This window comes from Brassica napus, chromosome C9 (assembly GCF_020379485.1).
Source record: "Brassica napus cultivar Da-Ae chromosome C9, Da-Ae, whole genome shotgun sequence".
In the NCBI taxonomy this organism is placed as follows: Eukaryota; Viridiplantae; Streptophyta; class Magnoliopsida; order Brassicales; family Brassicaceae; genus Brassica; species Brassica napus.
The window spans coordinates 21,197,700-21,222,505 of NC_063452.1; the positions used below are offsets into that span (position 1 = coordinate 21,197,700).

The 24,806-nt window shown below is 41.2% G+C and overlaps 2 protein-coding genes, 1 long non-coding RNA gene and 1 pseudogene across 4 annotated transcripts; 2 read left to right on the forward strand and 2 right to left on the reverse strand.

The window, feature by feature from the left end:
- LOC106352239 lies at positions 1–2,399 on the forward strand (annotated as a pseudogene).
- Positions 2,400–3,327: 928 nt separating this feature from the next.
- On the reverse strand, positions 3,328–10,136 carry LOC125592430. The gene is made up of 2 exons (XM_048767571.1): positions 9,542–10,136; positions 3,328–9,460 (listed from the first exon to the last, which is right to left on the reverse strand). The coding sequence occupies exons 1-2, from the start codon at positions 9,917–9,919 to the stop codon at positions 8,849–8,851; spliced, it is 990 nt and encodes a 329-aa protein (XP_048623528.1). The 5' UTR covers positions 9,920–10,136; the 3' UTR covers positions 3,328–8,848.
- On the forward strand, positions 3,415–5,766 carry LOC106349597. The gene is made up of 3 exons (XM_013789586.2): positions 3,415–4,880; positions 4,998–5,302; positions 5,462–5,766. Exons 1-3 carry the CDS (start codon positions 3,415–3,417, stop codon positions 5,764–5,766), a joined length of 2,076 nt encoding a protein of 691 aa, XP_013645040.2.
- Positions 10,137–20,976: 10,840 nt separating the features above from the next.
- LOC106352238 lies at positions 20,977–23,443 on the reverse strand. 2 transcript variants are annotated; one of them, XR_001271558.3, is made up of 3 exons: positions 22,870–23,437; positions 21,968–22,658; positions 20,977–21,809 (listed from the first exon to the last, which is right to left on the reverse strand). It is a non-coding gene; the product is annotated as an uncharacterized LOC106352238 (long non-coding RNA). The 2 variants fall into 2 exon arrangements; XR_007328421.1 differs by lacking the exon at positions 20,977–21,809 and having other exon boundaries at positions 21,819–22,658; positions 22,870–23,443.
- Between the last annotated feature and the right edge of the window lie 1,363 nt (positions 23,444–24,806).

Here is a 24,806-nt window from a genome sequence, read left to right on the forward strand (position 1 = left end):
TTCCCAAAGTCTTCGTGTACTATATTTATTAGTTTTGTTTTCCGTTTAATTCAGAAGCAATTCCAAAACACAATTAACATCGTCTCATTTCCTTGACCAACGCTCAATGGTGGATCCAGCACGACCACGACCACCTCAAGTGTTTGTCAATTCAGGCGCAACCGAGTTGCCTGATGATTTCATCAAACATCTCGTGTCGGGCTTGACCGATCTAGGGATACTCAACATTTTCATGGACAGAGACGACTGGTGGGGAAGAGACCTAGACCGTCTATTTACCTGCATCGAGGAGTCAACAATCGCGCTCGTTATCTTCTCACCGTGTTATCCAGAGACAGAATGGTGCTTGGACGAGCTTGTTAAAATGAAGGAACGAGTAAAGAACAACAAACTCTTGGTAATTCCTATCTTCTTTAACGTGAGCAAGAACGACGTGAGAAACTTCGAGGGAGAGTTTGGAGATCGATTCATGGAGCTGAGAAAAAGATACACGAAATACAAATACGATCCTTTTAGGGTTCAAAGATGGGAAACGTCGGTGATGACTATTTCAAAACTGGAGCCCAGTTTGGCGTGGGAAACACAAAGGTATACAACTAATCTATAATTAACCATCGTTTCTTTGCTGGAAAACCGACACAATGAATCATCAGTTATAATGCTTATCAGCTTTTTCATTGACTAATTGATTGCTCTTAAAATCAATCTTTTGCGCAACTCTATAATGATTTATTATTCTATTATAGTTTATGAAAAGCTTCATAATAATCAGTATATCACGTTTTATAATTTCTTGTATCCAAAAGGGGATTATGCTATTATTAATCATTCATATTTATCAATTCTCTTAAAAAAATATATGTACACATTTAAAAGTAAAATAAATAAATTCACTTATTTGCTATTTTATTATTCAATTATTCTAATATTCATTTGACACTTTAGTCAATACCTCTAATATGATTATTATTGATTAATCAAAAATTTATGGATTAATTACTTGATTATATAGCATTATACCTTCTCTAATTTACTCAAAACAATGTTTTTTCTAATTTTTAATGTTAAGAATTCCACTTCAAAAATTATATTGTACGAAGAGTAATATATATAAGGGAATGTGTGTCTATCGACTCATTATCATACACTTTAGCCGTCTTGACTATATTTGTTTAGGGAGTAGACGAGTGGTACATTTCAGTTTTATAAGAAAACTCTTATGAGTTTAATCTATGATGAAAGTTATATTCACAATCACATGAAGATCGTATGTATGTAATCTAATAATATATATCTCCCTAAGGAACTCAAAAGAATATATATTTTTCCCCCCGTTTCAAACTAAGTATCATTATAGATTAATTTTTTTTACAAAGTAAGTGTTACTTTATAATTTTAATTCAGGTTTTACATTAGTTTAACTCTTTTACCCTAATTAGTTAAATTAAGAAAATAAAAAAATTTATAAAAAATTTATAATTAAATAAAATCAAAACTGAACATTTATCTATTTTTAATTTGTGTGAAAATATGAATGGAATAGTAAAAAAAATTAATGTTACAAAGTACTAAACTCAAATCAATCCTAGTAACTAGACATCATCTACTAGGTACCTATCAAATTTCTAAGCTTATATTTTTCGCCGTTTTTTAATAGATGACGTTTTAGAATTAAACATACAGATTAAGATTAAACAAACATTTAATTTTTATTTTTTCTAAACAAAAATATCATTAGTTATTCACCTAATTTCAGTTTAACCAATAACAAAATAAATTGTATATAATACCATTGGTTATAACATATCTGTTAAAAAATTACATTGAAAATTAAAAACATCATTTAGTTTGGAACAGAAAGTTTCCTCTGAAGGTTGAGTATTAAAAATCGGAGGGGAGTATTATCATTAAAATATTTGTTGTCTAATAGTGCATCTGTGCATGCATGTGTACTCATCGGTTTCTCTGACTTGTTTGTGCAGCTCGAGTATCTCTCTTGCCATGGATATTATTAAGGAGGTTAACAAGGAGCTAGACATAGCCTCGGATGCGGGATTCTTCTTGCCCTTAGGGTTCCACAAAGATTCGCATTCAAAATTGACGAATGGAGAAGTGTTTGTTTCTGCTTTTCTTGTGGCTTTTCTCTTTAGACTCTTCATAGCTCGTCTTGTATTCACAGATATGACCTTTTTCGGCACTGCAAAGTGGTTAGTAGGTTTCCCAATTGCGATTGTTGTATTATACCAGTTACATTGTGCATTGATAAACAAAACAGACGAGCACCTGATGCTTGATTACTAGAGAGCCTGAGGTTGTGCTGTTTTGTTGTACATCGGTGTGTTATTTACTACTTTGTTACATTTTCATTGGTTTGTAAGTGTTTTGGTAATTTCGTGTGATTTTGAGCATTAGGGAAATTAAGAGATGAGTGCATGTTGCCCTCTTGTTTTGAATTTCTCTTGATAAAGTGTTTATTCGGTTTATGATCGTGTTTAAAAGAAGAAATGCTTTGAACAAAGAAAAAAGAAAAAAAGAACAAATGCTACATACGCAGCAGGGCTAGCTTTACAAAATTCGAAGGCCCTTGGGCAATTTGTTTTAGTTTATGGGCTTTTTCGACAATTTTTAAAAGAAAAATTGGAAAAATTGGACACTTTGAACTTTTATTTGTCACAATAACATTTCTGATATTTTGGGCAATTCTGGACATATTTTATCTTTTTTTTATGGAAAAAATAGTAAATTGAATTTTAAAAATGTTAAAAAATATCAAAACTATTGGAAACATAAGTATGACAATATATATGTTTAAATTGTTTTTTTTTTTAAAATGAATCATATTTTATTTCATCTTCTAGCTACAGTTACAATACTCATTCTGGTCATCTACTTAGTCTAGAAATCAGCTACTAATGTTTATACATAGATATATCTTTGGTATACAACGTAACCTATCTTTTCTTATATATTCTAACCAAAGCTAGGTTACGTTATGTTATAATCAAGAAATATGTCTTTCTTATACCTTTAGCTTGATAACGACATATAGCCACAATGCGTTGATATACCCTATCTATATTTGGAGCCATGATATGGTCTGTCTTTTACCTTATGTGGCGCCTAGGGAAGAATATGTTTCACATCTACTCTACTGTGTTCTGACTTACATAGGTTATACATTCTACAGAAAATCCGAAAAATATGGAAACTTCCATAATCGGTTAAAGATGTTTCCTAAATCTAAACTAAATCTTCCCTAAATATCTCCAAGAATATTTCCTCCCACGTTTTTCTCCTTCTCCCACGATCTTTTGTCGTCGTTCTTTGTGTTTCTCTCTTCTTCATCGACATAATCATCTCTCTTTTCTCTATCAATACAACATGGTTCTAATCTATGTCAAATCGGGTGAATAGATGTGTAGTCGCGGTGATGACTGGAGTTTCGTGGTAGAAAAAGAAAGGCGTGGTCGAATGGTAACATTAGCAACTACTACTACGTTGAAGCAGCTCAAGATAATGGTGTGTGAGGATTATGGGGTGGACCATAATGCCATTAATGCCGAGTTCAGTTATTCGTTGTTGAATCAAAAAAGGAATCCTCCAATTATTATCACCAATGATCGGCAAGCATCTAATTTTGTGGGCTATGCAAAGAGGGAATCGTCTACTACCTTGTGTGTGATGTTCTCTGTTTCTGGTGTAAATCAAAAGGAACGAGTCAATATCGATTTGAATAAGGAGCCTTATGATTCAAGTAATGTTGAGGATGAAGAAGTTCCTGAGATAAATCGAGCAGAGTTTGTCAAGCCGTCAAAGGAGTCTTTTGTTAAAAGAACGAATCATGTCGCTGCGGATGGTTGCGGTGCTTTAAGGAGTGAAAACATTGAACTTTGTCAAAACAATGGAGACAGTGATAAGGATGGTCGAGCTTGGAGAGGAGACTTCGTGAAGAAGGATCAAATTTTCACAAGTAAAGGGGTTCTGAAGGCAACAATGGAAATTTTGGCGATGAAGAATAATTTCGATTACACTGTTATCAAATCCACGAGAAAATGGTGGTATATTCGATGTAAGGATGCATTGTGCAACTGGACTGTGCGTGCAGAAGGAATAGATGGGTCTACATATTTCATGATCAACCAATGTGATGGAAGACATTCATGTGCTCCTTCAAAGAAAAGGAAATTCGGAAAAACAGCATCGGCAAGAACAATTGGGACTCTGATACAACATCGATTTGATGATGCAAACGATGGCCCAAAACCGAATGACATCATTCAATTTATGAGAATGGAGCATAGTTGTGAGATTACTTATTGGCACGCTTGGGAAGCTCGTGAGTTTGCTATTGCAGCTGCTAGAGGTATACCAGATCGCAGTTACTCTAAAATACCAGCATATTTGCATATGATTAAAGAAGCAAATCCTGGTACGCATACTCACTACGAAACTAATGAGAAGGGAAGATTCATGTATCTATTTATGTCATTTGGGCAATCAGTTAGAGGATTCTACAATGCAATGCGAAGGGTGATTGTCGTTGACGGAACTTTTCTGAAAAATAAATACAAAGGGACACTTCTTGTTGCTACTGCTGTAGATGGTAACTCTAATTTGTATCCGATTGCATTTGGGGTTGTTGATTCAGAGAATGACGATTCATGGGGGTGGTTCTTCAGACAGTTGAAAGTGGTTATTGCTGATTGTCAAGATCTAGCTTTTGTCTCAGATAGAAATGCGTCTATTTCTAAAGCTATTGGGACTGTCTACCCTCGATCAGCACATGGAATTTGCATTCATCACTTATTGACCAATGTGGTCTCATTTTTCAAGACAAAAGGATTGACTGCGTTGGTGGAAAAGGCTTCACGGGCATATAGGTACACTGAATTTCAAGAACGTATCACCAAAATTTTTGATATGAGTCCTGAGCTTGGAAGATATCTACGGGAGGCTGATGTGCGCAAATGAGCTCGTTCTCTCTTCCCTGGTTCCAGGTATGACATTAGGACCACGAACCCTGCAGAGTCTATAAATTCAGTTCTTAGAATACCTAGAGAATATCCGGTTATTCCTTTGCTTGATAGTATAAGAGAACTGTTGACTCGATGGTTCTATGAGCGTCGCTTGTTAAGCTCAAAGCATCTAGATCCTTTAACCGCTAAGGTGGAGAGAAAGATTGATAGGAGAATTGTGAAGGCAAAAGGATTCCAGGTTTACAAGGTTGACAACTTCAGATCGGTTGTAAAAGGAGACATATATGATTGTCATGTTGATTTGGAAAGAAGAACATGCACATGTGGTAAGTATGATATAGGAAAAATTCCTTGCCGACACGCCATTCCTGCAATTTATTCACGAGGTATGGAAGTATAAACACATGAATACTTGAGAATTATTTATTTTCGGGATTTTCATCATATAGACTTCATATTGATCAAGTTTTTTTTGAGATTGACAGGTATGGAAGTGCACAGATTCACTGACGCCTTATACAGCACTGCAGCGTGGAGAACCGCCTATGCAGATTCCATTAATCCAATAGCAGTTCTAGAGTCTGAATGGAATGTCCCTGCTGAGGTTAAACTTGCAAAGGTTTTACCACCAAAGACAAGAAAGAGTGCTGGTCGACCAGTAAAGAGAAGGTATGAATCAGTAGAAGACAAGATCGCATCTTCTCAAGGATCAAGGAAGAATAAAAAGCATAAGTGCAGCCGTTGTGGAACTGAAGGACACAAGAGAGGAACATGCGATTTACCCATCTAGTTTGTTATGTGTCTGCATCTGTCTCTGTTTTTTTTCTTATTGCTTTTGAAACTATTTGATCTTCTGTTTAAGAACCTATTTGACAATTTGGTATTTGCTAAACTATAGAGACAAATCGATTTATTCTAGTAACAACCAAAGTATTTGCAAAATAATTCGTTTCAGTAGATGATGATCACCTCGAAATAACAAGAAACATGGTCTTAACTTCTTTGAAAAAAGAAACAACAAGTTGAGGAAGCACATAAAAGTAGTTGTGCGCGAAGTCGCTGCCTTTGTTGAACATCATGCATAGATATGGTACAAGAAGACCATCACCAAACAACACACAAACAAAGCTTTTATGCTCCTTAGTTCCCTAATGCATTCCGAGGTCTTCTCTTCGCAATGGCACATTGCATCTTCCATCTCTTGAATTCTACTCTCATGGCGTGTCATCATGGCTTCACCAGCTCTCACTGATTTCTGAAACTCGGAATTGTCAACGAGTAACACGTCAAACAGGTCTTGGAAGTCTTCAATCTCCTCAACAACTGACTTGTCAGTCCATTTTAACAAGTGGGTTTTGTCCTTCATCAGTAACATCCAATACACAATTAGATTGACTAATTCTACTCTCATCGGACAACAAGGAGACAGTTATATGATAACACGACTAACCTTCTGAGATCCCAAAGGACAACAATGAAATAATCTTCCCGGATTTTGAATTGTTTTTGAAGTGAAACGATTCACTGCCTCACCGCAATTGCATCTTGTGGGAATTCCCCGTTGTTTCGCGAGGTGATCTCTTGTAGTGGATGAAGAATTTACTGAAGACATGAGGGAGTCGATCTCCAACTTTTCGCCGCTGCAATCTCTCTGTCGAGGAAGAATGAGGAAGAAAAGAGATTAGGTCAAAAAAATAACCAAAACTACGTCGTTTCATACTCCCATAACGCGTATTCTAGCTAAGGCAGAGCAGAAAAAAGTCACTAAATTTATCGATAACACCACAAGAACTTTGTCTTTGAACCCTCTAAATTAGTGTTTAAACATCTATCAAACATAGTGGACGGACGTACTTAGATAGTGACCAATGTACAAAAATAATCAATAAATAGGTGTGTGTTTGAGGCGTTGGATTAATTTGTACTTTGGTTTTAGTTAAGGGTTTGGTTAGAGTATGTCTACGGTTATGGTTTTAGAGTTTCTTTAGGGTTAAGGGTTTGACTACGAATTACGGATTTAGGGTTTGTTTAGGGTATGATTAAAAATCATTATTGTATTATGGTTTTAGGGTTTGGTTAGGGTATGTCTATGGTTATGGTTTTAGTTAAGGGTTTGTTTAGGGTTTGGGTCCTCTGGTTTTATGATTTTGTAGCACACAATTCTTTATAGGGTTGTTTCATAATTTATACAAAATCAAATCTAGAGTTGTTTCTTAATTCAAATCAAATACCAAAGCCAAAGTTGTTTTCTAATTCTAACAAACCAAACTACTAAAATCACAGTTAATCAATCATCCTCGAGGTCAAAGACCTCAGACCTCTCCCATGGTGAAGGCACATATCGTGTCATAACCTCAGCAAAGATGGGGTCGTGTGCAGCCTCCCATAAGTCCACTCCAATCTTCTGTCTACAACCCATAATGATTTCATCATCCATTAAACTGACGTCAAGACCAAGCAGCGAGCATTCCAAGTGCTTCAGAGCGTATGCACCGCAATCACAACAACTTTTGTTCAATCTCAACTTCATAGGCACATCCACGATAGAATATGATGAGAGGAGTAGCTGCTTCTGTCTTTCTTGTGGTGCAACGGACTTCACTATCCTAGGAATGATAGCAGCAAACTTCTCAACGTACTGTCTGTTCTTTCCCCGACCGCAATCAAAGACTTCCACTTTTCTTTCAATGATGTTTACACAGACACCAACCCAGTGATTACCTGCGTTCGAGTCCACAAAAATATGTAAACGAAGAAATGTATACTAGGATGTAAAAAGAACTGAATGGTTACCATTTACAAACAGAGGAAAGTAGAGTCGATCAACATCAACACCCCAAACTAGATCAGTCTGCCCATGAGATGGAAGCTCTCCTCTGCCGTACCCAAGAAGGAAATCAGGCAATTGATAGGCTTTTTTGTTTGGTAAAAACTTCTTGTATGCAGCGTCTACTTGGAGGCAAAACATAGCACTCATGAAAGCAACACGGCGAGGGGCCCAACGATTCAATGTAGTGTTCACACGCCATATAAACATAACCGCACCCATCTCCTAAAAATTTACAATGAAAGTTAAGTAATATAGCATATACGAAGTATTAGGAAGATAAATTCACTAAAGGTTAGTACAAGATTCATTACCTTGTTTCCAAGCCATTTTCCAGCACTTACTACTCTTGTAGCTACAGCCAAATTAAAGCATGTAGGACCAATTGTTAAAGGTATAGGCTTTAATGCCCACTCCGTGAATCCTTTACATGACTCTTCGGAGATATAATAAAGTGACGCCTGCGGAGAAGCATCTTTTGGCAATGGTGAATCTCTAAGCTGAAGTCCATGACCCTTTCTTTTGCACCATTTCTCCCACTGTGACGGCGGTGAAGCTGTATTCATCTCTGTCTATTCTTTCTTTACTGGATTATCCACTGAACCTCGGACCGAAGTCATTGGAGTCCACCAATCTTCTTCTTTTTTGTCCTGAGATGGATCAAAGCCTGGCACATACGACGTCTGAGAAAGCCCTTCAACCCTTTGCGTACCTATCCCGCGACCCATATCATCTGCTTCACTATAATTCACATCGAATGTAGTCTCGGAACCATCCTGTTATGTCACGACAAATAAGCAATAATTGAGACACCAAAATACATTATCATTACATAATTATTTTACATAAAAGTTTCAGACCATTACATAAGTTCAAACAAGACACTTACAAACCAAGGACACTTACACACCAAGCACACATACAAACCGAGACCTTATAAAGTACAACAAAATTCAGGCCGATAACTTAGATGTCAATAAAACAAACAGACACGCAAACCACAAACTTAAACAAGACAAAATAACATTGAAGAGGATGGTGAAGACTAGTGTTTGTTTACCCCGCGTGTGGACCTCCTCAACGGTGCCTGGCTCGTCGATGGCTTTGTCGGTGAAGGCTCTCCAAGCTCAACTTCAACGCTGGCTTCCTTACGTGATTGTTTAAGCTCTGTCCGCATCTGCTCAAATGTCTCGGCCATCTGTTTCTGTATCCTTTGTTCCATTCCAGAGAAGTTGTGCTCAAACAACTGTGTCATAAAAGCCTTCATGTCTTCATTAAAAGGAGCTTGCTTTGCGCCACTTGCGAGAACCTTATGCTTTCTCTTCTCCATACCACGATCGGGAAGCCTCTTTTTACCCCTCTTTGATCTAGAACCAACGTTTTTTGATCCTTTCGGAGTCTGAAAGTCGTCATCACTCTCGGCTGCTTCAACATTCACGCTTGCTTCATCATTCACAGCTGATTCATCATCGAGAGATAAAGAAATCACTTCATTTTCTTCAGTTTCCCAAACATGCTCACTAAAATCATGCCCCTTCTTTATCATCTCCATCAGAACCTTGATTCTATCATCCTCCACATCATCATCTCTGCGAAACGCCTGAGCTTTGACAACATCATAATTTCCTGTCCATGAGATGTATGGGTAGATGTCATCCTACACAAGAAAGGGAAATACAGTTAGATACTAAATACTCATTTCAAACCGGAAGGAGTCGTCATAAATATATAAAATTACCTTGGGTGTAATAATCTCCTCCAAGCGAATGATCTCCTCATATGACACCTTCGCAGCTCCCATCCAGTTTATGCATCTAGGACCGTCCTTGAAACCCTTATCCAGCTTTTTTCCACAAAGCTTCCCAATTTTTGGTACCGCTTCCATTGCCCAAATCTGCAAGGCGTATGAGAAGCCATCCAAGATACAGCTAGTGGTATTTTCCTTCAGTTGGGAACGATTTTTGGCTATTGATTTGCAGAGAAGGTCATAAGCAGCAACTCCCCAAGGATACCTTCGAACTCTGTCAAGATCCATGACCACCGCGATGTACTTCAGGGGGATATTAGCCTTCTCATCTCTCGCCAATACCACACAAAGAATGATCGCCAAGTACATAAGACGTATGCGATCTGCATTCCTCCACTTCTTTACAGCTTCCTTGTCCCTAGTCCACAGGTTGAAGAGTGTAATTGTTCCATCTTTTCTCCTCAAAACCTTGCTCCAGAAACCACCATCATATTTCCACTCTTCAAACTCCTCAAGCGAGATATGAGTATCACATTCAAACCCGGTTACGGCGTGAAACTCTTGCAATGAGAATCGAAGCGGTCACCTCGCAAAGACAAACCATAGCTCGTGCTGTAAGAAAGTCACCAGCTCCCTACACAAGAAGCTGTCTATCACCCTGGCAGAGTATCCAAGACCATTCTCATGGAGCTTAAAATTCTGATGAAAAACCGGGTCTTTCTTCACGACATCCAACTCCTTTGGTAGCCACGCTTCGAACTTTCGGATTATGTAGTCGATCCTGCAGTTGTTGTTGATCTGAGTAACTCGGGGCTCCTCGCCCTCCTTAAAAAGCCTCTTCGGTAGCTCCTCAGACATAGCTACAAACCGTGACAAAATTGTTAGTTCAACATGTAAAGGTTTCAATATCATCACACAACTAATGATGTATAAGATGTTTAACCAATCCGTGAAACAAAATTAGTTTAAGAAACACGCCAAATCGTTTTTTTAAAAAATCAAGCTTTAATGGAAGAACACTACGATTTCGTTTAATATGAGAATCTATAGATGTAATTCAATACCTTATGTGAAGAATTGTGAGATTGAGAAGCGAAATTGATGGAAGAACACTTCAAAAATCGATTTGACCCGACGAAGAGGAAGAACGATTCGCAGCCGTTGTGTCTTCAGTGAGATCGAAAAGGATGGTGACGGAGACGAGAGTAGAGACCACGGGCTGATGAAACACCGACGAAGAACAGAGCTTCTCACCGTTGAACCCTAAATCGCCATGGGAGAGCGACGACTCTACGACGGAGAAGACAAGGAGAAAAGGGAATTAGGTTTGCGGCATCCCGCGTCTCCCTTTTTCCCATTTAGTGTTTTTTTTTATTTTTTAATTTTTATAGATTTTAATTTTAACATTAAAATCTATTATGAAAATTATTATAATTTATAATTTAAATTCAACATAATTGGTAAATTAAGGGTACTTTGGTATTTTACAAGATCTAAAATCCTATTTTCCTAAAATATCTTCTAGAAATCCCAATGTGACAAATCCAAGTTCAAAGTGTCCTATTTATCCAATTTTCCCATTTTTAAATGTTTAACTAGATTTTGACCCGCGTTTTCGAAGCGCTGGATTATTTTTGTTGATAATTTTATTTAATACACATTTATATAATTTACTAGGGTTTAACCAGCCCTACGGGCGGGAGTGTAAATTAGAGAATAATATATAAACATCTTACATTTTAATGAATATTTGAAAATGTTAGTGTAATTTTAGTTATAAATGTAACTTCCACTATTTATCTTGTTATTTTTGTTAGAGATCACAGATTTGTTTTGATTATGATAGTAAATAAAATAAAAAGCTTTAGAATGACAAATGATTGGGTTTTATACGTCAAATATTAGACTGTTTATCAATTTTTATTGGTACTTTAAAAACATTTATCTAAGAATTACTAACTCAAATGATGCTATGAAATCTAACTGAGATGTGATAAACGTTTCATAAGATACTAAACCGTTTTTATAAACTTATGAAATCTCACTCTATAGGGTAGACGTTGAATAATAAGAGTAGCTTCCCAGATAATGTTAAACTATACACTGAGATAGATGATGGGTAAAATATGAGAATTGAAATTTGTTTAAATTTGGTCTCGTGAAGGAATGTGTTGTAGAATGTTGGGGTCAAAAACGGTTACGATGGAATTGACACCCGAAAATCCTCGGAGATCGTATTTCCGAAAGAGATAGTAAAAAAGAAGATGTAACTTTCGTAAAATGTAACCAAACACGAAGTTTTTACGAAGAAGTATCCTTGAAGATTCAAACCAAACTAACCAAGCTCGACCGTTGCGTAATTACCACGCATACACGCTGTCCGGTCGCTGCGTAGCAACCAAGTCCGACCCAAATCTCGGTCGCTACGAAGCGACCGAGCTCGAGTCAAAGCTCGGTCACTACGTAGCGACCGAGCGCTCGTCCAGCTCGGTCGCTACGTAGCGATCGAGTTCGAGCCAAAGCTCGGTCGCTACGTAGCGACCGAGCACTCGTCCCGCTCGGTCGCTACGTAGCGACCGAACGATCGTCCCGCTCGGTCGCTACGTAGCGACCGAACGATCGTCCCGCTCGGTCGCTACGTAGCGACCGAACGATCGTCCCGCTCGGTCGCTACGTAGCGACCGAACGATCGTCCCGCTCGGTCGCTACGTAGCGACCGAACTCGGCCAAGCTCGGTCGCTACGTAGCGACCAAACTCGGCCAAGCTCAGTCGCTACGTAGCGACCGAGCAATCGTCCCGCTCGGTCGCTACGTAGCGACCAAGGGCTCGTCCCGCTCGGCCGCCACGTAGCGACCGAGCGTTCGTCCCGCTCGGTCGCTACATAGCGACCGAGCTCAAGCCAATGCTCGGTCGCTACGTAGCGACCGAGCGTTCGTCCCGCTCGGTCGCTACATAGCGACCGAGCTCAAGCCAATGCTCGGTCGCTACGTAGCGACCGAGCGTTCGTCCCGCTCGGTCGCTACGTAGCAACCGGGCTCGAGCCGAAGTTCAGTCGCGGTGTAGCGATTGAACCCTTCCGAACATCGATACGACATCAATCCATGCATTCTCGTCAAACCTTCGAATGCTATCTCCCGAAGACCGTAGCAAGCTCAGTCCATGTTTTCCGCTATTCAAATTCATCGATCAATCTTCGCGGATTAGAAACCGCGGAAAGTTCGTTCTTTATCAAAAAGAATTCGTAGTAAACGTGACGAGTCGAAAGACGGCCCAAAGGGATCTAAAACACGACTCGAGGCCCATCCTACGATTTCTTAACCAAAAGCCCGTAAACCGCATCACGGTTTACGCTTGGTCCACAAGGAAGGATAAATGTCCAGTTTCCGCGGATAAATACAGAAGTTTTGAAGATAATTGGAAGATCGGGAAAAATGGAATATCACCATTTTTATGCTATGACGGCTTAAGGGCAGAAGAGTAAAAACGTAAACCGACCTTGGAGCTAGTATATAAGGAGTCCTAGGCGAGGAGCATGGCGGATGACTTTTCAGAGCAAACTTAGCACTTAGAGCAATTTAGGCAATTTTTCGTTTTTGTTATTTCGAGCTGCGACTCAATTAGGTTTAGCCGTCTTAGGGTTGCTAGAACTAGGAATCTCGCCGACAGCTCTCGAGCCCAGGCTTATACCTTGTTGTAAACGCTCATACGCAGATTCGAATAAGATCTACTTTGCTCTCTTTTTTGATTTCTTATTCTTATCGTTGTTATTCTCGTGTTCTAATTGCTTTACTTGTGGTAATTAGCAGAAATTAGGGTTTTCCTAGTTTCCTTATTTAAACGGAAATCGACAGTGCGAATTTCGGTTCCCACGGTTTGGCGCTAGAAGGAGGGGGGGGGGTACGGATCAATCTAACCCGCAAAAGCCACATCACTCTCGATCAGACATGTCAATTAACGACGCGGATAACGTGCAAACTCCTCTTAACGGAGGCAGCGGCACCGATCTCCACACTCCAGTAGCGGACGTATCTGTGGCCAACACACAAGCCAACGCCGCGACGCTCGAGGAGTTTAAAAAGATGTTCGCCACATATGAGAAAAGGTCGGAAGAACAGGATAAGCTCGTGAATACCTTGACCCAACAGGTTGAAACCTTAGCGGCAAGGACCCAAGCAATCCGCCCCCGCGGAACCACCAAAATCCACCCCCGCGGAACCACCAAAATCCACGGGAAAAGGCTCGACTTCGCTACCCCACTCGACAGATCAGGAGTCGCGCGGGAACGACCTTCCGGTCAAAACCCTAGCGAGAAATCTCCCATTGAAAAGGGGAACCCTGAAAGTCTTCCGCCCCCTGCAAAGGACTCGGAGGATAACGAAGCCGAACACATTGACCTGGATCCTAGCGATGTTTCCAACGACACCGACGAGGACGTCGACAGACATCCGAGAAGGACCAGAAGCTGATCTGCTCGGGAAGGCTCCCCGTTCGAAAAACCAATGACGGAAGAGGAAGAAATCACCTATTGGAACGAACAGGAGGAGCTGGCAGAAAGACAAACCGAGCTCACTCGCAGTAAACGCCAACAGGCTCGGAAATCTACTGACGAGACATCGGATATCCGCGATCTTCGCGACTACATCACCAAGACAGCGGCAGAAGTGAGGGCCGTAAAGTCTCAAATCCATCATGCTACTAGTGCTGCCCCCGAAATCGATCGACTGTTGGAAGGAGCTCGGAAGACCCCTTTTACCAATCGCATTTCGGACATGAGGGTGTCCGATCCGGGAAAAATCAAAGTACCGAAGTACGATGGTACGGCCGATCCAAAAGCGCACCTTCAGGCTTTCCACATCGCGATGGGAAGAGCTAGACTGAAGGACGGCGAAAAGGATGCCGGCTACTGCCGCCTGTTCGTTGAAAACCTGGAAGGAGCAGCACTTGAATGGTTCGCACGCCTTCGTCGTAACACCATCGGGAGTTTCCGACAGCTCGCATCGGAATTTCTCAAGCAATACTCTGTATTCATAGACAGAGAAACTTTCAATGTTGACCTCAGGAGTCTCTCCCAGAGGGAAGACGAACCCCTCCGCGAGTTTATCAGTCGGTTCAAGCTGATAATGTCAAGGGTCAGTGGGATAAGCGACAAAGTGGCCATCGACACGCTGAGAAAGACGCTCTGGTACAAGTCGAAATTCAGAAAGTGGATAACTCTCGACAAACCACGAACGATCCAGGACGCCCTCCACAAAGCAGGACTACATCATAGTAGAGGAGGAAACTAAAGTCTTATCGCAAAAACATAAGGCGGTAAGACCATCCTCGAAAGACGTGGACCCGAAAGGGAAAAAGAAGAACTCTCGTAACGGCAAGTACGTCCATCACGAGGGGGAAGATCTCCAGGGGGCGCATAACTATGCGATCAACTCGGATCAGGGTCGGACCACGGGCAACATATGGACTCACAATCAAGGGTATGACGAAAACACCTTCTGCGAGTTCCACCAATCCCGAGGACATTCCACAACCAACTGCAAAGTCTTGGGAGCAAGACTGGCCGCGAAGCTACTCGCTGGAGAGCTCTCGGAAGTAACTAGCGTCAAGGATCTGATCCTCGATTCTGATCGCCCTCCAAAGACGGACAGAAATCCGTCCGCTGAAAAATCCCCTCAACAAAACCAGCCTGGGGATAAACGCGGCAGGAGGCCAGACGACAAAGGGAACGATAACAATCGCCGCAGAGTCAATATGATCATCGGAGGATCACAATACTGCGGCGACACTGTGTCGGCCATCAAGGCTTACCAACGGAAGGCGGAGTCGAGCGCAAATTGGTCTACATGGTCTCCTCCCCGAGATGGCCAAAATTGCTCGATCACCTTCACAAAGGAAGAGGCCGGCGGCATCGATCAACCTCACTGCGACCCGCTCGTCATAGATCTCGTTATACGAGACTTAGAAGTCGGAAGGGTACTCGTCGACACGGGAAGCACGGTCAACGTAATCTTCCGCGACACTCTCAAACGGATGAGCATCGAACTCGGAGAAGTAATTCCGACGCCAAAACCACTCACGGGTTTTTCAGGCGAAGTATCGATGACTCTTGGATCGATCCAATTGCCAGTCATGGCCAAGGAGATCACGAAAATCGTCGAGTTCGCGGTGGTCGATCATCCCGCTATCTACAACGTGATCATGGGAACCCCATGGCTCAACGCCATGCAGGCAGTTCCGTCAACCTTCCACCTGGGTCTCAAATTCCCAACCCCAAGCGGAGTCGCGGCCATCTGGGGGTGCCAAAAACAGTCGCGGCTATGCTTCCTCGCAGAGCACAAGTTAAGGCAAATCACGACTTCTGCAGCTGTAAACGGCAAGCGCACGAAGATAGACCAATCTTCGGCCAAAAGCACCCCGGGAAAAAACGAATTAAAAACGTCTACCAACGCAAACGCATCGGACGTCGAAGCTCGACACAAGTCTGAAGCCCACGCTACAACTCAACCGGAACATCCGGAAAATAGCGTTGACCCAGCCACGATCGACAAGGTCAAGGCGGACATCGCGACATCTACCGCCGAGTAAGAACACTCGCGGCATGAAACAGAACTACGAGATGGCTTGATCCTCGAAAGGGGTACGTAGGCAGCTCGTCAAAAGACGAGTTCAGCTATCCCCCTCTCTAAAAGGGGGGGGGGGAGTGGGTGTGTATACTCGTATACTCCCACTTAAAAAATCGCCATTATTGTAATCGAGTTTTTAAGAAACTTCAAAAACTTTTACTACAATATACGTTGTCCTTTTTATCGGAAAACGTTTACGCTTCAGTTAGACACAAAAAATTTTCAGGACACGCCTGGAAACATTAAGACTCTTGTCTGCAGCCTCATCCGGCCCAAAAATCGTAAAAAAATCATCATCCTTCAAACGTATAATCCTCGAAACAACTGCGAGACGTCGCAAAGTTGAAATTCGAAGATAATACGAACAAATTGTCCAAATGCGACCACCATACCTTACACCCTGTTCGTCGATTGGCCCCGACGAACACGCCAGCCGTCTAAACAAACGCAATTCGATCACTCTTTTGATCTTTAAAAACGTCCAGCACAAGGACAAAAGCGCGCTACAACAAAAAACCGAAATTTTGGTTTAGCACTTCCAGTTAATTCTGAGAAGATGCTCGATTCGTACCATACAAGTCATATAAGCAGAGAACATATCGCGGACTTTAAATTGGTGCGAATCAGGAAGAAATTGCAACAGGAAAAACGATAGCCGGCTAGTCACCGCATAAACCTTAACCGAAAGTAAACCTAGGTCTTGCCCTAAACCCAACGCTCTGGTCTCAAACATCTCAAGGCATGATATCTAAAAGATATGAGATCCTAAACCATGTCTCTCCGTTCGTATCTCAATGTTCTCGAAAATCGTAAAGATAAATAATTTATACGAAAATCACGAACGAACCAACAGATTGAACGTCTCATCGGAATTAAATATGAGACGACAACTCATATTTACTTCAAACCTACTCAGGAAAACTCGAAAACGAAAACATTCATCATATAAATAACCGCGTAAAGCGGTAAGGGGATTCAAAGCCACCAACGGCCAATCCCGATAAACGATAAAAACGGCCAAAACAGGCCCGTACAAATCTCTCGGCCACAATCGGCCATAAACATGAAACAGAAAGACGAGCATCTCTCTTTCGATAACTATTCCACCTCTCATAATCCAAAGTCAAAGTCCCCGGACAACGAAGCACCGAACGCATCCGCGGGACGATCCACTTCCTCGCCATCATCGGGAAACCCAGTCGAAACCTCCTCGGTATCAGGGGAAACCGGGATGGAATCCCAGAACCCTTGAATCCGCTCGTCGATCGGAGGGATAAGCGCCTCAGCGTGGGCACGTTCATTCATCCCACTCTTCATCAAGCTCATTTCCTCCTCAAACGCATAGTCATCGGCTCGCGTCCTCCAAAGACTTCCGACCGAACCGCGGCACTCACGAAAGTCACCCACCAAGGTAAAGGCATTCTTGAGGTTCCCATACTCAACCTGGAATTGAGAGGCACGAGTCTTCATCACCTCGACGATTTCCCTCTTGCCTTTCCTTTCCGCTTTGCGGATGGCCCGCGCATGATCACGAGTAAGTTGCGCCTCTCGCTCCAACATCTCGCCTTGCACGCGAGCGAGATCCCGCTCCGCTTTCTCCGCTTTGAAGCGGTAGACCATGGCTTCTCTATGGCCCGCCTCAATGGCCGAGCCCAGCAAGCTCAGGCCCTGCAAAATCGATTGACATGTTATAAATATATATATACATAGGACAATCACCAAAAAATTCTCAAAAAACTAACCCCATTGATGATGCGAGATCCTTCCGCAACGACTCTCGGCCTCGCCGATTCTTTCGTAGGAGGAGGAGCATCGAAACCCGGTGGCAGATCAGCAAAGAAATCATCGAAATCCGGAATAGGGACCTCGCTCGAACCACTCCCATCGCCGTAAGCAAGGTTCGGATCCCATCCTGGAAGCATAGAGTCATCCATCGAAAATTCTATGTCGCCAAGATCGACATCTTTTCCCTTCCGAGAGCTCGACTCCGGCACAGCTGTTGGAGCTTCGACGGGATTCTGGTCGTCAGATTCGGAGTCGCTTCCCGTGTCCGCAGCCAAAGCAGGACCGGGTTGCACGAATCTCAGTGCCTTCCGAACCCTCTTCGGCGTAAAAGAAGTCCAGAAGAAGGGACCGTTCCTGAGAAGATCCCTCACCGCAATGATGTCCTCAGGGAACGGAGCAAGAGGGTTGATGAAGGGACGATCATTCGGCAACCTCCGGAACAGTGGAATGCAACTCTCTTCGACGGACGCAGCGTCTATACGAACAAAGAAAAAGAACTTCTTCCACGAGTTGAAGTTCGAAATGAACTTCTTAACCACTGACATAAATTTCCGAGGGACCAACCTATGCTTATCCGTATCTGTGACAAGTTGAAGCCTCAAAAGCGCTTCATAATGATCGACGGAAAGGGAAAGGCCATGCTCGTAGCTTAGGATCAGGATCCCAATAAGATGCTGAATGGCAAGGGGAGTCAACTGGCTTATCGCAACTTCGAAACGGTCCAACACTCGGACGAGAATTTCGGGTATTGGGAACCATAGGCGACAACGCACTACGAACGCCTCGTAGCAAGTGAAGTAACCCTCTGGGGGGCTGTTAGCACATTCCCCACGGCGAGGAACCCGGAACTCCACAGCATCCGGGATATGGTAGAACGATCGCATGATCGCGAGAAACACTTCGGTACTCCTGCTTGCATCCCCTTTCTCGACTCCACGATGGGTCAGGACCGGGAACGACTTCTCCTTGGGAGGGGTAAACGAGCCATAATGAGCAACCCACCATGCCTCGTTCTGGGCAGGATGTACCGAGTGAGGCACGAACTCCATCTTTGGAACAATGAGCTCTTCGTAAGCACTCGCGGATGAAGACCCTTTTTTCGCAATCTTTTTCTTGCTCGACATCTTTAAACTTCTCCTAAGAAAATAGAGGAAAAGGGTGGAGAGAAAGAAAGAAAATTTTTTCTTAAGAAAGATCTTAGAGAAAGACAAGAAAGTGAAAAAATGATGAAACAAGTTACCTCACTTCTTATAAGCATGAGGATTTACTGTTCAAGCTCGGACTTTCGGATATTAACTCCATCCATCACGCCTAACATCCCGAACATGCCTAACCGCACGCTAGGATCCTACGATGCATGATCCTAACGGGCTGGGGGGGCTAACTGTTGGGGTCAAAAACGGTTACGACGGAATTACCACCCGAAAATCCTCGGAGATCGTATTTCCGAAAGAGATAGTAAAAAGGAAGATGTAACTTTCGTAAAATATAACCAAACACGAAGATTTTACGAAGAAGTATCCTTGAAGATTCAAACCAAACTAACCAAGCTCGACCGTTGCGTAATTACCACGCATACACGCTGTCCGGTCGCTGCGTAGCAACCAAGTCCGAGCCAAAGCTCGGTCGCTACAAAGCGACCGAGCTCGAGTCAAAGCTCGGTCGCTACGTAGCGACCGAGCGCTCGTCCAACTCGCTCGCTACGTAGCGACCGAGCTTTAGCCAAAGCTCGGTCGCCGACCAAGCGCTCGTCCCGCTCGGTCGCTACATAGTGACCGAGCGATCGTCCCGCTCGGTCGCTACGTAGCGACCGAGCGATCGTACCGCTTGGTCGCTACGTAGCGACCGATCTCGGCCAAGCTCGGTTGCTACGTAGCGACCGAGCGATCGTCCCGCTCGGTCGCTACGTAGCGACCGAGCTCAAGCCAAAGCTCGGTCGCTACGTAGCGACCAAACGCTCGTCCCGCACGTTGCCACGTAGCGACCGAGCGATCGTCCCGCTTGGTCGCTACGTAGCGACCGAGCTCGAGCCAAAGCTCGGTCGCTACGTAGCGACCAAGCACTGGTCCCGCTCGGTCGCTACGTAGTGACCGAGCGATCATACCGCTCGGTCGCTACGTAGCGACCGAGCTCGGCCAAGCTCGGTTGCTACGTAGCGACCGACTGATCGTCCCGCTCGGTCGCTACGTAGCGACCGAGCTCGAGCCGAAGTTCAGTCGCTGTGTGGCGATTGAACCCTTCCGAACATCGATACGACATCAATCCATGCATTCTCGTCAAACCTTCGAATGCTATCTCCCGAAGACCGTAGCAAGCTCAGTCCATGTTTTCCGCTATTCAAATTCATCGGTCAAACTTCGCGGATTAGAAACCGCGGAAAGTTCGTTCTTTATCAAAAAGAATTCGTAGTAAACGTGTCGAGTCGGAAGACGGCCCAAAGGGATCTAAAACACGACTCGAGGCCCATCCTACGATTTCTTAACCAAAAGCCCGTAAACTGCAGCACGGTTTACGCTTGGTCCACAAGGAAGGATAAATGTCAAGTTTCCGCGGATAAATACGGAAGTTTTGAAGATAATTGGAAGATCAGGAAAAATGAAATATCTCCATTTTTATGCTATGACGGCTTAAGGGCAGAAGAGTAAAAGTGTAAACCGACCTTGGAGTTAGTATATAAGGAGTCCTAGGCGAGGAGCATGGCGGAGGACTTTTCAGAGCAAACTTAGCACTTAGAGCAATTTAGGCAATTTTCCGTTTTTGTTATTTCGAGCTGCGACTCAATTAGGTTTAGCCGTCTTAGGGTTGCTAGAACTAGGAATCTCGCCGACAGCTCTCGAGCCCAGGCTTATACCTTGTTGTAAACGCTCATACGCAGATTCGGAATAAGATCTACTTTGCTCTCTTTTTCGATTTCTTATTCTTATCGTTGTTATTCTCGTGTTCTGATTGCTTGACGTGTGATAATTAGCAGATATCCGGGTCCTCTGGGAAATTAGGGTTTTCCTAGTTTCTTTATTTAAACGGAAATCGACAGGTTCCCACGTAGAAAACATATAAAGAAGAGGTTTCTAAATCTCCATAAACACAAAACTCTGAAACAAAACTGCAGAAGCAAAAATTTCCAAACCACATTAATGTCTGTGTAATACATAAAAGAAATGTGCTTAGAACATCATAGTAAGAATGAAACAGAGATGTTATGGTATCTCGATTTTCAACAAAATCTCAGTAGCTTTGTTTGGTTCTTTGAATCCTAAATATATATTTTTTCTAATTGCGACTTCTACAATCTTTCTATATATTCGATTTAACTACAATAGCCAAAATGTGTGCATTTATAGTATTTTTTTCACCAGCATCTAAGCATAACCATAAAAGCTTCAAGTGTAACCACAACCACATCAACTTGAAGCTGATGAACTGAAACACTTGCGATCTGATCCACCACATGCGTGAAACTCAAACGCTGTCAATTCCCAGTTAGCTAATAGCCTGAGTTAGAGCTTTTTTGCTTCGTCATCTTGATTTCAACCTCACAACTTCCACCTCCTCTTCAGCAGTATTCAAACCCTCCCTTTCTTCCAGAGACTTCTCCTTTTGGTTCGAGTTCATGATCAGCAAGATCGAAACTTACCTTTTTTACCTTAGGTATCTTACTATTCTTTAACTGAAACCCCACAACCTAAGTGGTTTTGAACTTCTTTCTCAGCCTGAGGTCTTTGCCATCTATTCCTCTTGAAACTTAGGAATTTGTCAATCCTTTTGTCATTGTGCAACGGGAACCACAGCATCCCCTCCCCACCCCTTAGTTCTTTCGTACTGCTTTCCCGGTCGTATTTTGGTTCTCTTATTTCTAACAGAGTGAGCATCAAAAAATTTTTTTTAAAAAAATGTAGAATTAGTCCAATGTTGTTAATGCAAATAAGAAAGTAAATTATTCGCAAGTACAAAAACTAAACAGGCTCCCTAAACAACAAATCAAAGTAACATTCATTACAATAAAACACATACCGTCAGTCTTATCATGGGTCCAAGAGTATTGTCAAAGCTTAGCATCTTAACCAATACAGTTACTATACAGCCTATAATCTCTCTGCCTTTGTTTCCCTGATCAATGCGGAGACTGAACAATGCTGCCCCAGCTGCTCTTGAGTCCCGTTCAAGAGAAGAGCCACTAAAAGCAGGCATTGCACTACTTATTATGATCTTGTTCTCATCGGCTCACGGAAGTCTAAAGAGTGTCGCTGCTGTGTTTTCTCTTGCTTCGAAGGTTCCAGCTCTAAGGACTTTAACTATTGAAGTGACTGCACCAGCAAACAATATCAGATATTTGTTGTTGTCATATAGAGAGGTTGATGACACAAATTCCTGGGTCGGAACTTCCTATGAGGTTAAAGGTTCACCAAAACAGGGACTGGCTCATGATTCAGCAATGACAATGTGATTTGTCTGACAAAGAACAGATTTCAGTAACAGCATTTCTGTGTTCCTTTATGGATCACCTTGAGAGCCTGTGAACCAATGCGGTGATTACTGATATGTCTCCGTACCTGCCAATAATGTAAGCTGAAGGTTGTCCAATGTTGTGTTCAGTGCACTACCGAGAGATGAAGCTTCTGAGAAGGTTGTTAGGAGTAAGCGCAAAGTTATGGAGTTTCTGCTAAGTCTTTGGATATGTTAGATTCCCACTCTCGATTCATCTCTGTATGGCAATAAATCAAAACATTCTAAAATATTCTCATATCCCAAGTCAAAAGAAGGAATTGCAGATGTTTGATCAATGAGAATTAGACAGATAACCAAAATTTAAAAGAAGCAATAAAAGCAAAATAGATCAATGTGCTCTGCATAGATTAGTGGTAGTATTAATGAGCGTTGTATAAGTGACGGTTGGCAAAGAAAGGAGAACTTACTTGAGTAGAGATCCTTTCTCATGTTTGTCTCCAAGAGGAAGTGTCATCTCTTGTCTCGTTTTCAATGTAGCAGCTTCTCTCTATGAATAACGCCCTGTTCTTTCCCGGGCCTTTTCTTCTTCATTTTTACGCTTCATATCTGTCTCAGCAGCTCCTCCTCGTCCTATCTCTGCCTCTTCCTCTCTCATTTATAGGAAGATAAGGTTTATATATGAGGAGAAACAAAGAGAGGTGGAAGAATATCATGGCTTATCAACATAAGAGTTAAGAAAGGATTGACTGATTGAGAGTGGATCGTTATAACTCTAAAGAAACGGAGATTCGCAGAAATCATTCGGCAACATCGGTGGAGAAGTGGAAGAGGCGAAACGATATCGATGGTCGTGACAAAGCTTTTAGGTAGAAAGCCCAACTTCTTTTAAAACAAAAGAAAAGTCCACTTTATTGTGGCATTTAGAAAGGACAGGTGACGTTTTTTCCCCGATATAAAAAATTCTACTTTATTAGTATAGATAGATGTTTTTAGTTTTCAATTTTACAAATTTATTCTATTAAACTTGTGTACATGATTTTAATTTATATTAGGTGTTGACCTGTATTACAACAAAAAAATCTTAAATTTAAAAGGTTGATATATTAATTTGTATAACAATATTGTGAATCTTTTTGCGTTAACTGATAGTTTTTATTTCATGAAATAATATACATGTACATATAATTATATGAAAATAAAATAATATATATGCTTCAATTTTATATTCAAAGGATAAAATCAACATGAAGTATAATTAATCTTTTTGATTTTTCTCACAATGATTAATTCTTATTTTAAAATTTTATGATAAAAATAATCAAATACTTTTATTCAATTTATTTTGTATTTGATAATCATTTTTATGTCACATAGAATAACCGGTAAAAACTTTAATTGTAAAAACATTAATTGTAATTTTTTATCAATCACTTGAAGTTATTTTTATTATTTACTTTTATCAAGTATATTTTTTTATCCAAGTAAATATATTTTGATTTTGATTTATAATTTTTGAAGTAAAAATAAATATTATTTAATGAAATTGAATCATATCTTTTTATAAATGATACTCGCCATGGTAGTAATAACTTGAATAATTTCAGTAACCTTAAATTTACTTCCAAAAATATACTGTATAGATTTTGGATGAACTGAATTTTCTGTATTTTAACTGATTTTGTTAAATACTTAAATTTATGTATTTATAATATTTTCACATATGAAAAATTATATAACTAAAGAAGAGGAGGAGTAATATACCAATGACACAGGTTAAATGATTACTTTAGTATAATAGGTCAACCATCCGCATTAGGTATTCACCAAAAGGAAGTAATAATATTTCATTTAATATTTATAACTGTCGTCTAAATATATGTATTTTGAGAGAAATGGATCCCGAAAATATGGGAAAGTGGAGGTTACAAAATAATTTTATTAGTAAAAAACCAGTTATCGTTGTACATTCTGCGTTGCACAAGGAAATAGTTATACAATTCACTTTATATTTATATATAGGTCTCTTAAATAAAAAGAAATACATAGTTGGACATAACATTTATCAATAGGTCATGTTTCTATTTTAATAGAATACTAGAGAGTTCGGTATATTATTGATGCCCAAATATATTGATGCAGTTAGGTGAAAATTGATGTGGTGGTTATTAGGTTAACTGATACGGTGGTTATTGTATAAAGTTTGTATTTTTCTTATATACAGTTATCATATCAAAAGGTAGGTATCATGGAAAATATTTGTTGGACTAAACTAATATCAATAGGTCACACTTGTATTTTAATAGAATAGATAGATTAAAAATTATAGTTGACATGATTTTTTTTTGGGAAAATCTCTCGAATAGCTATTTTTAAATCTTTGTCATCAAAATAGTTCTTAAAAAAA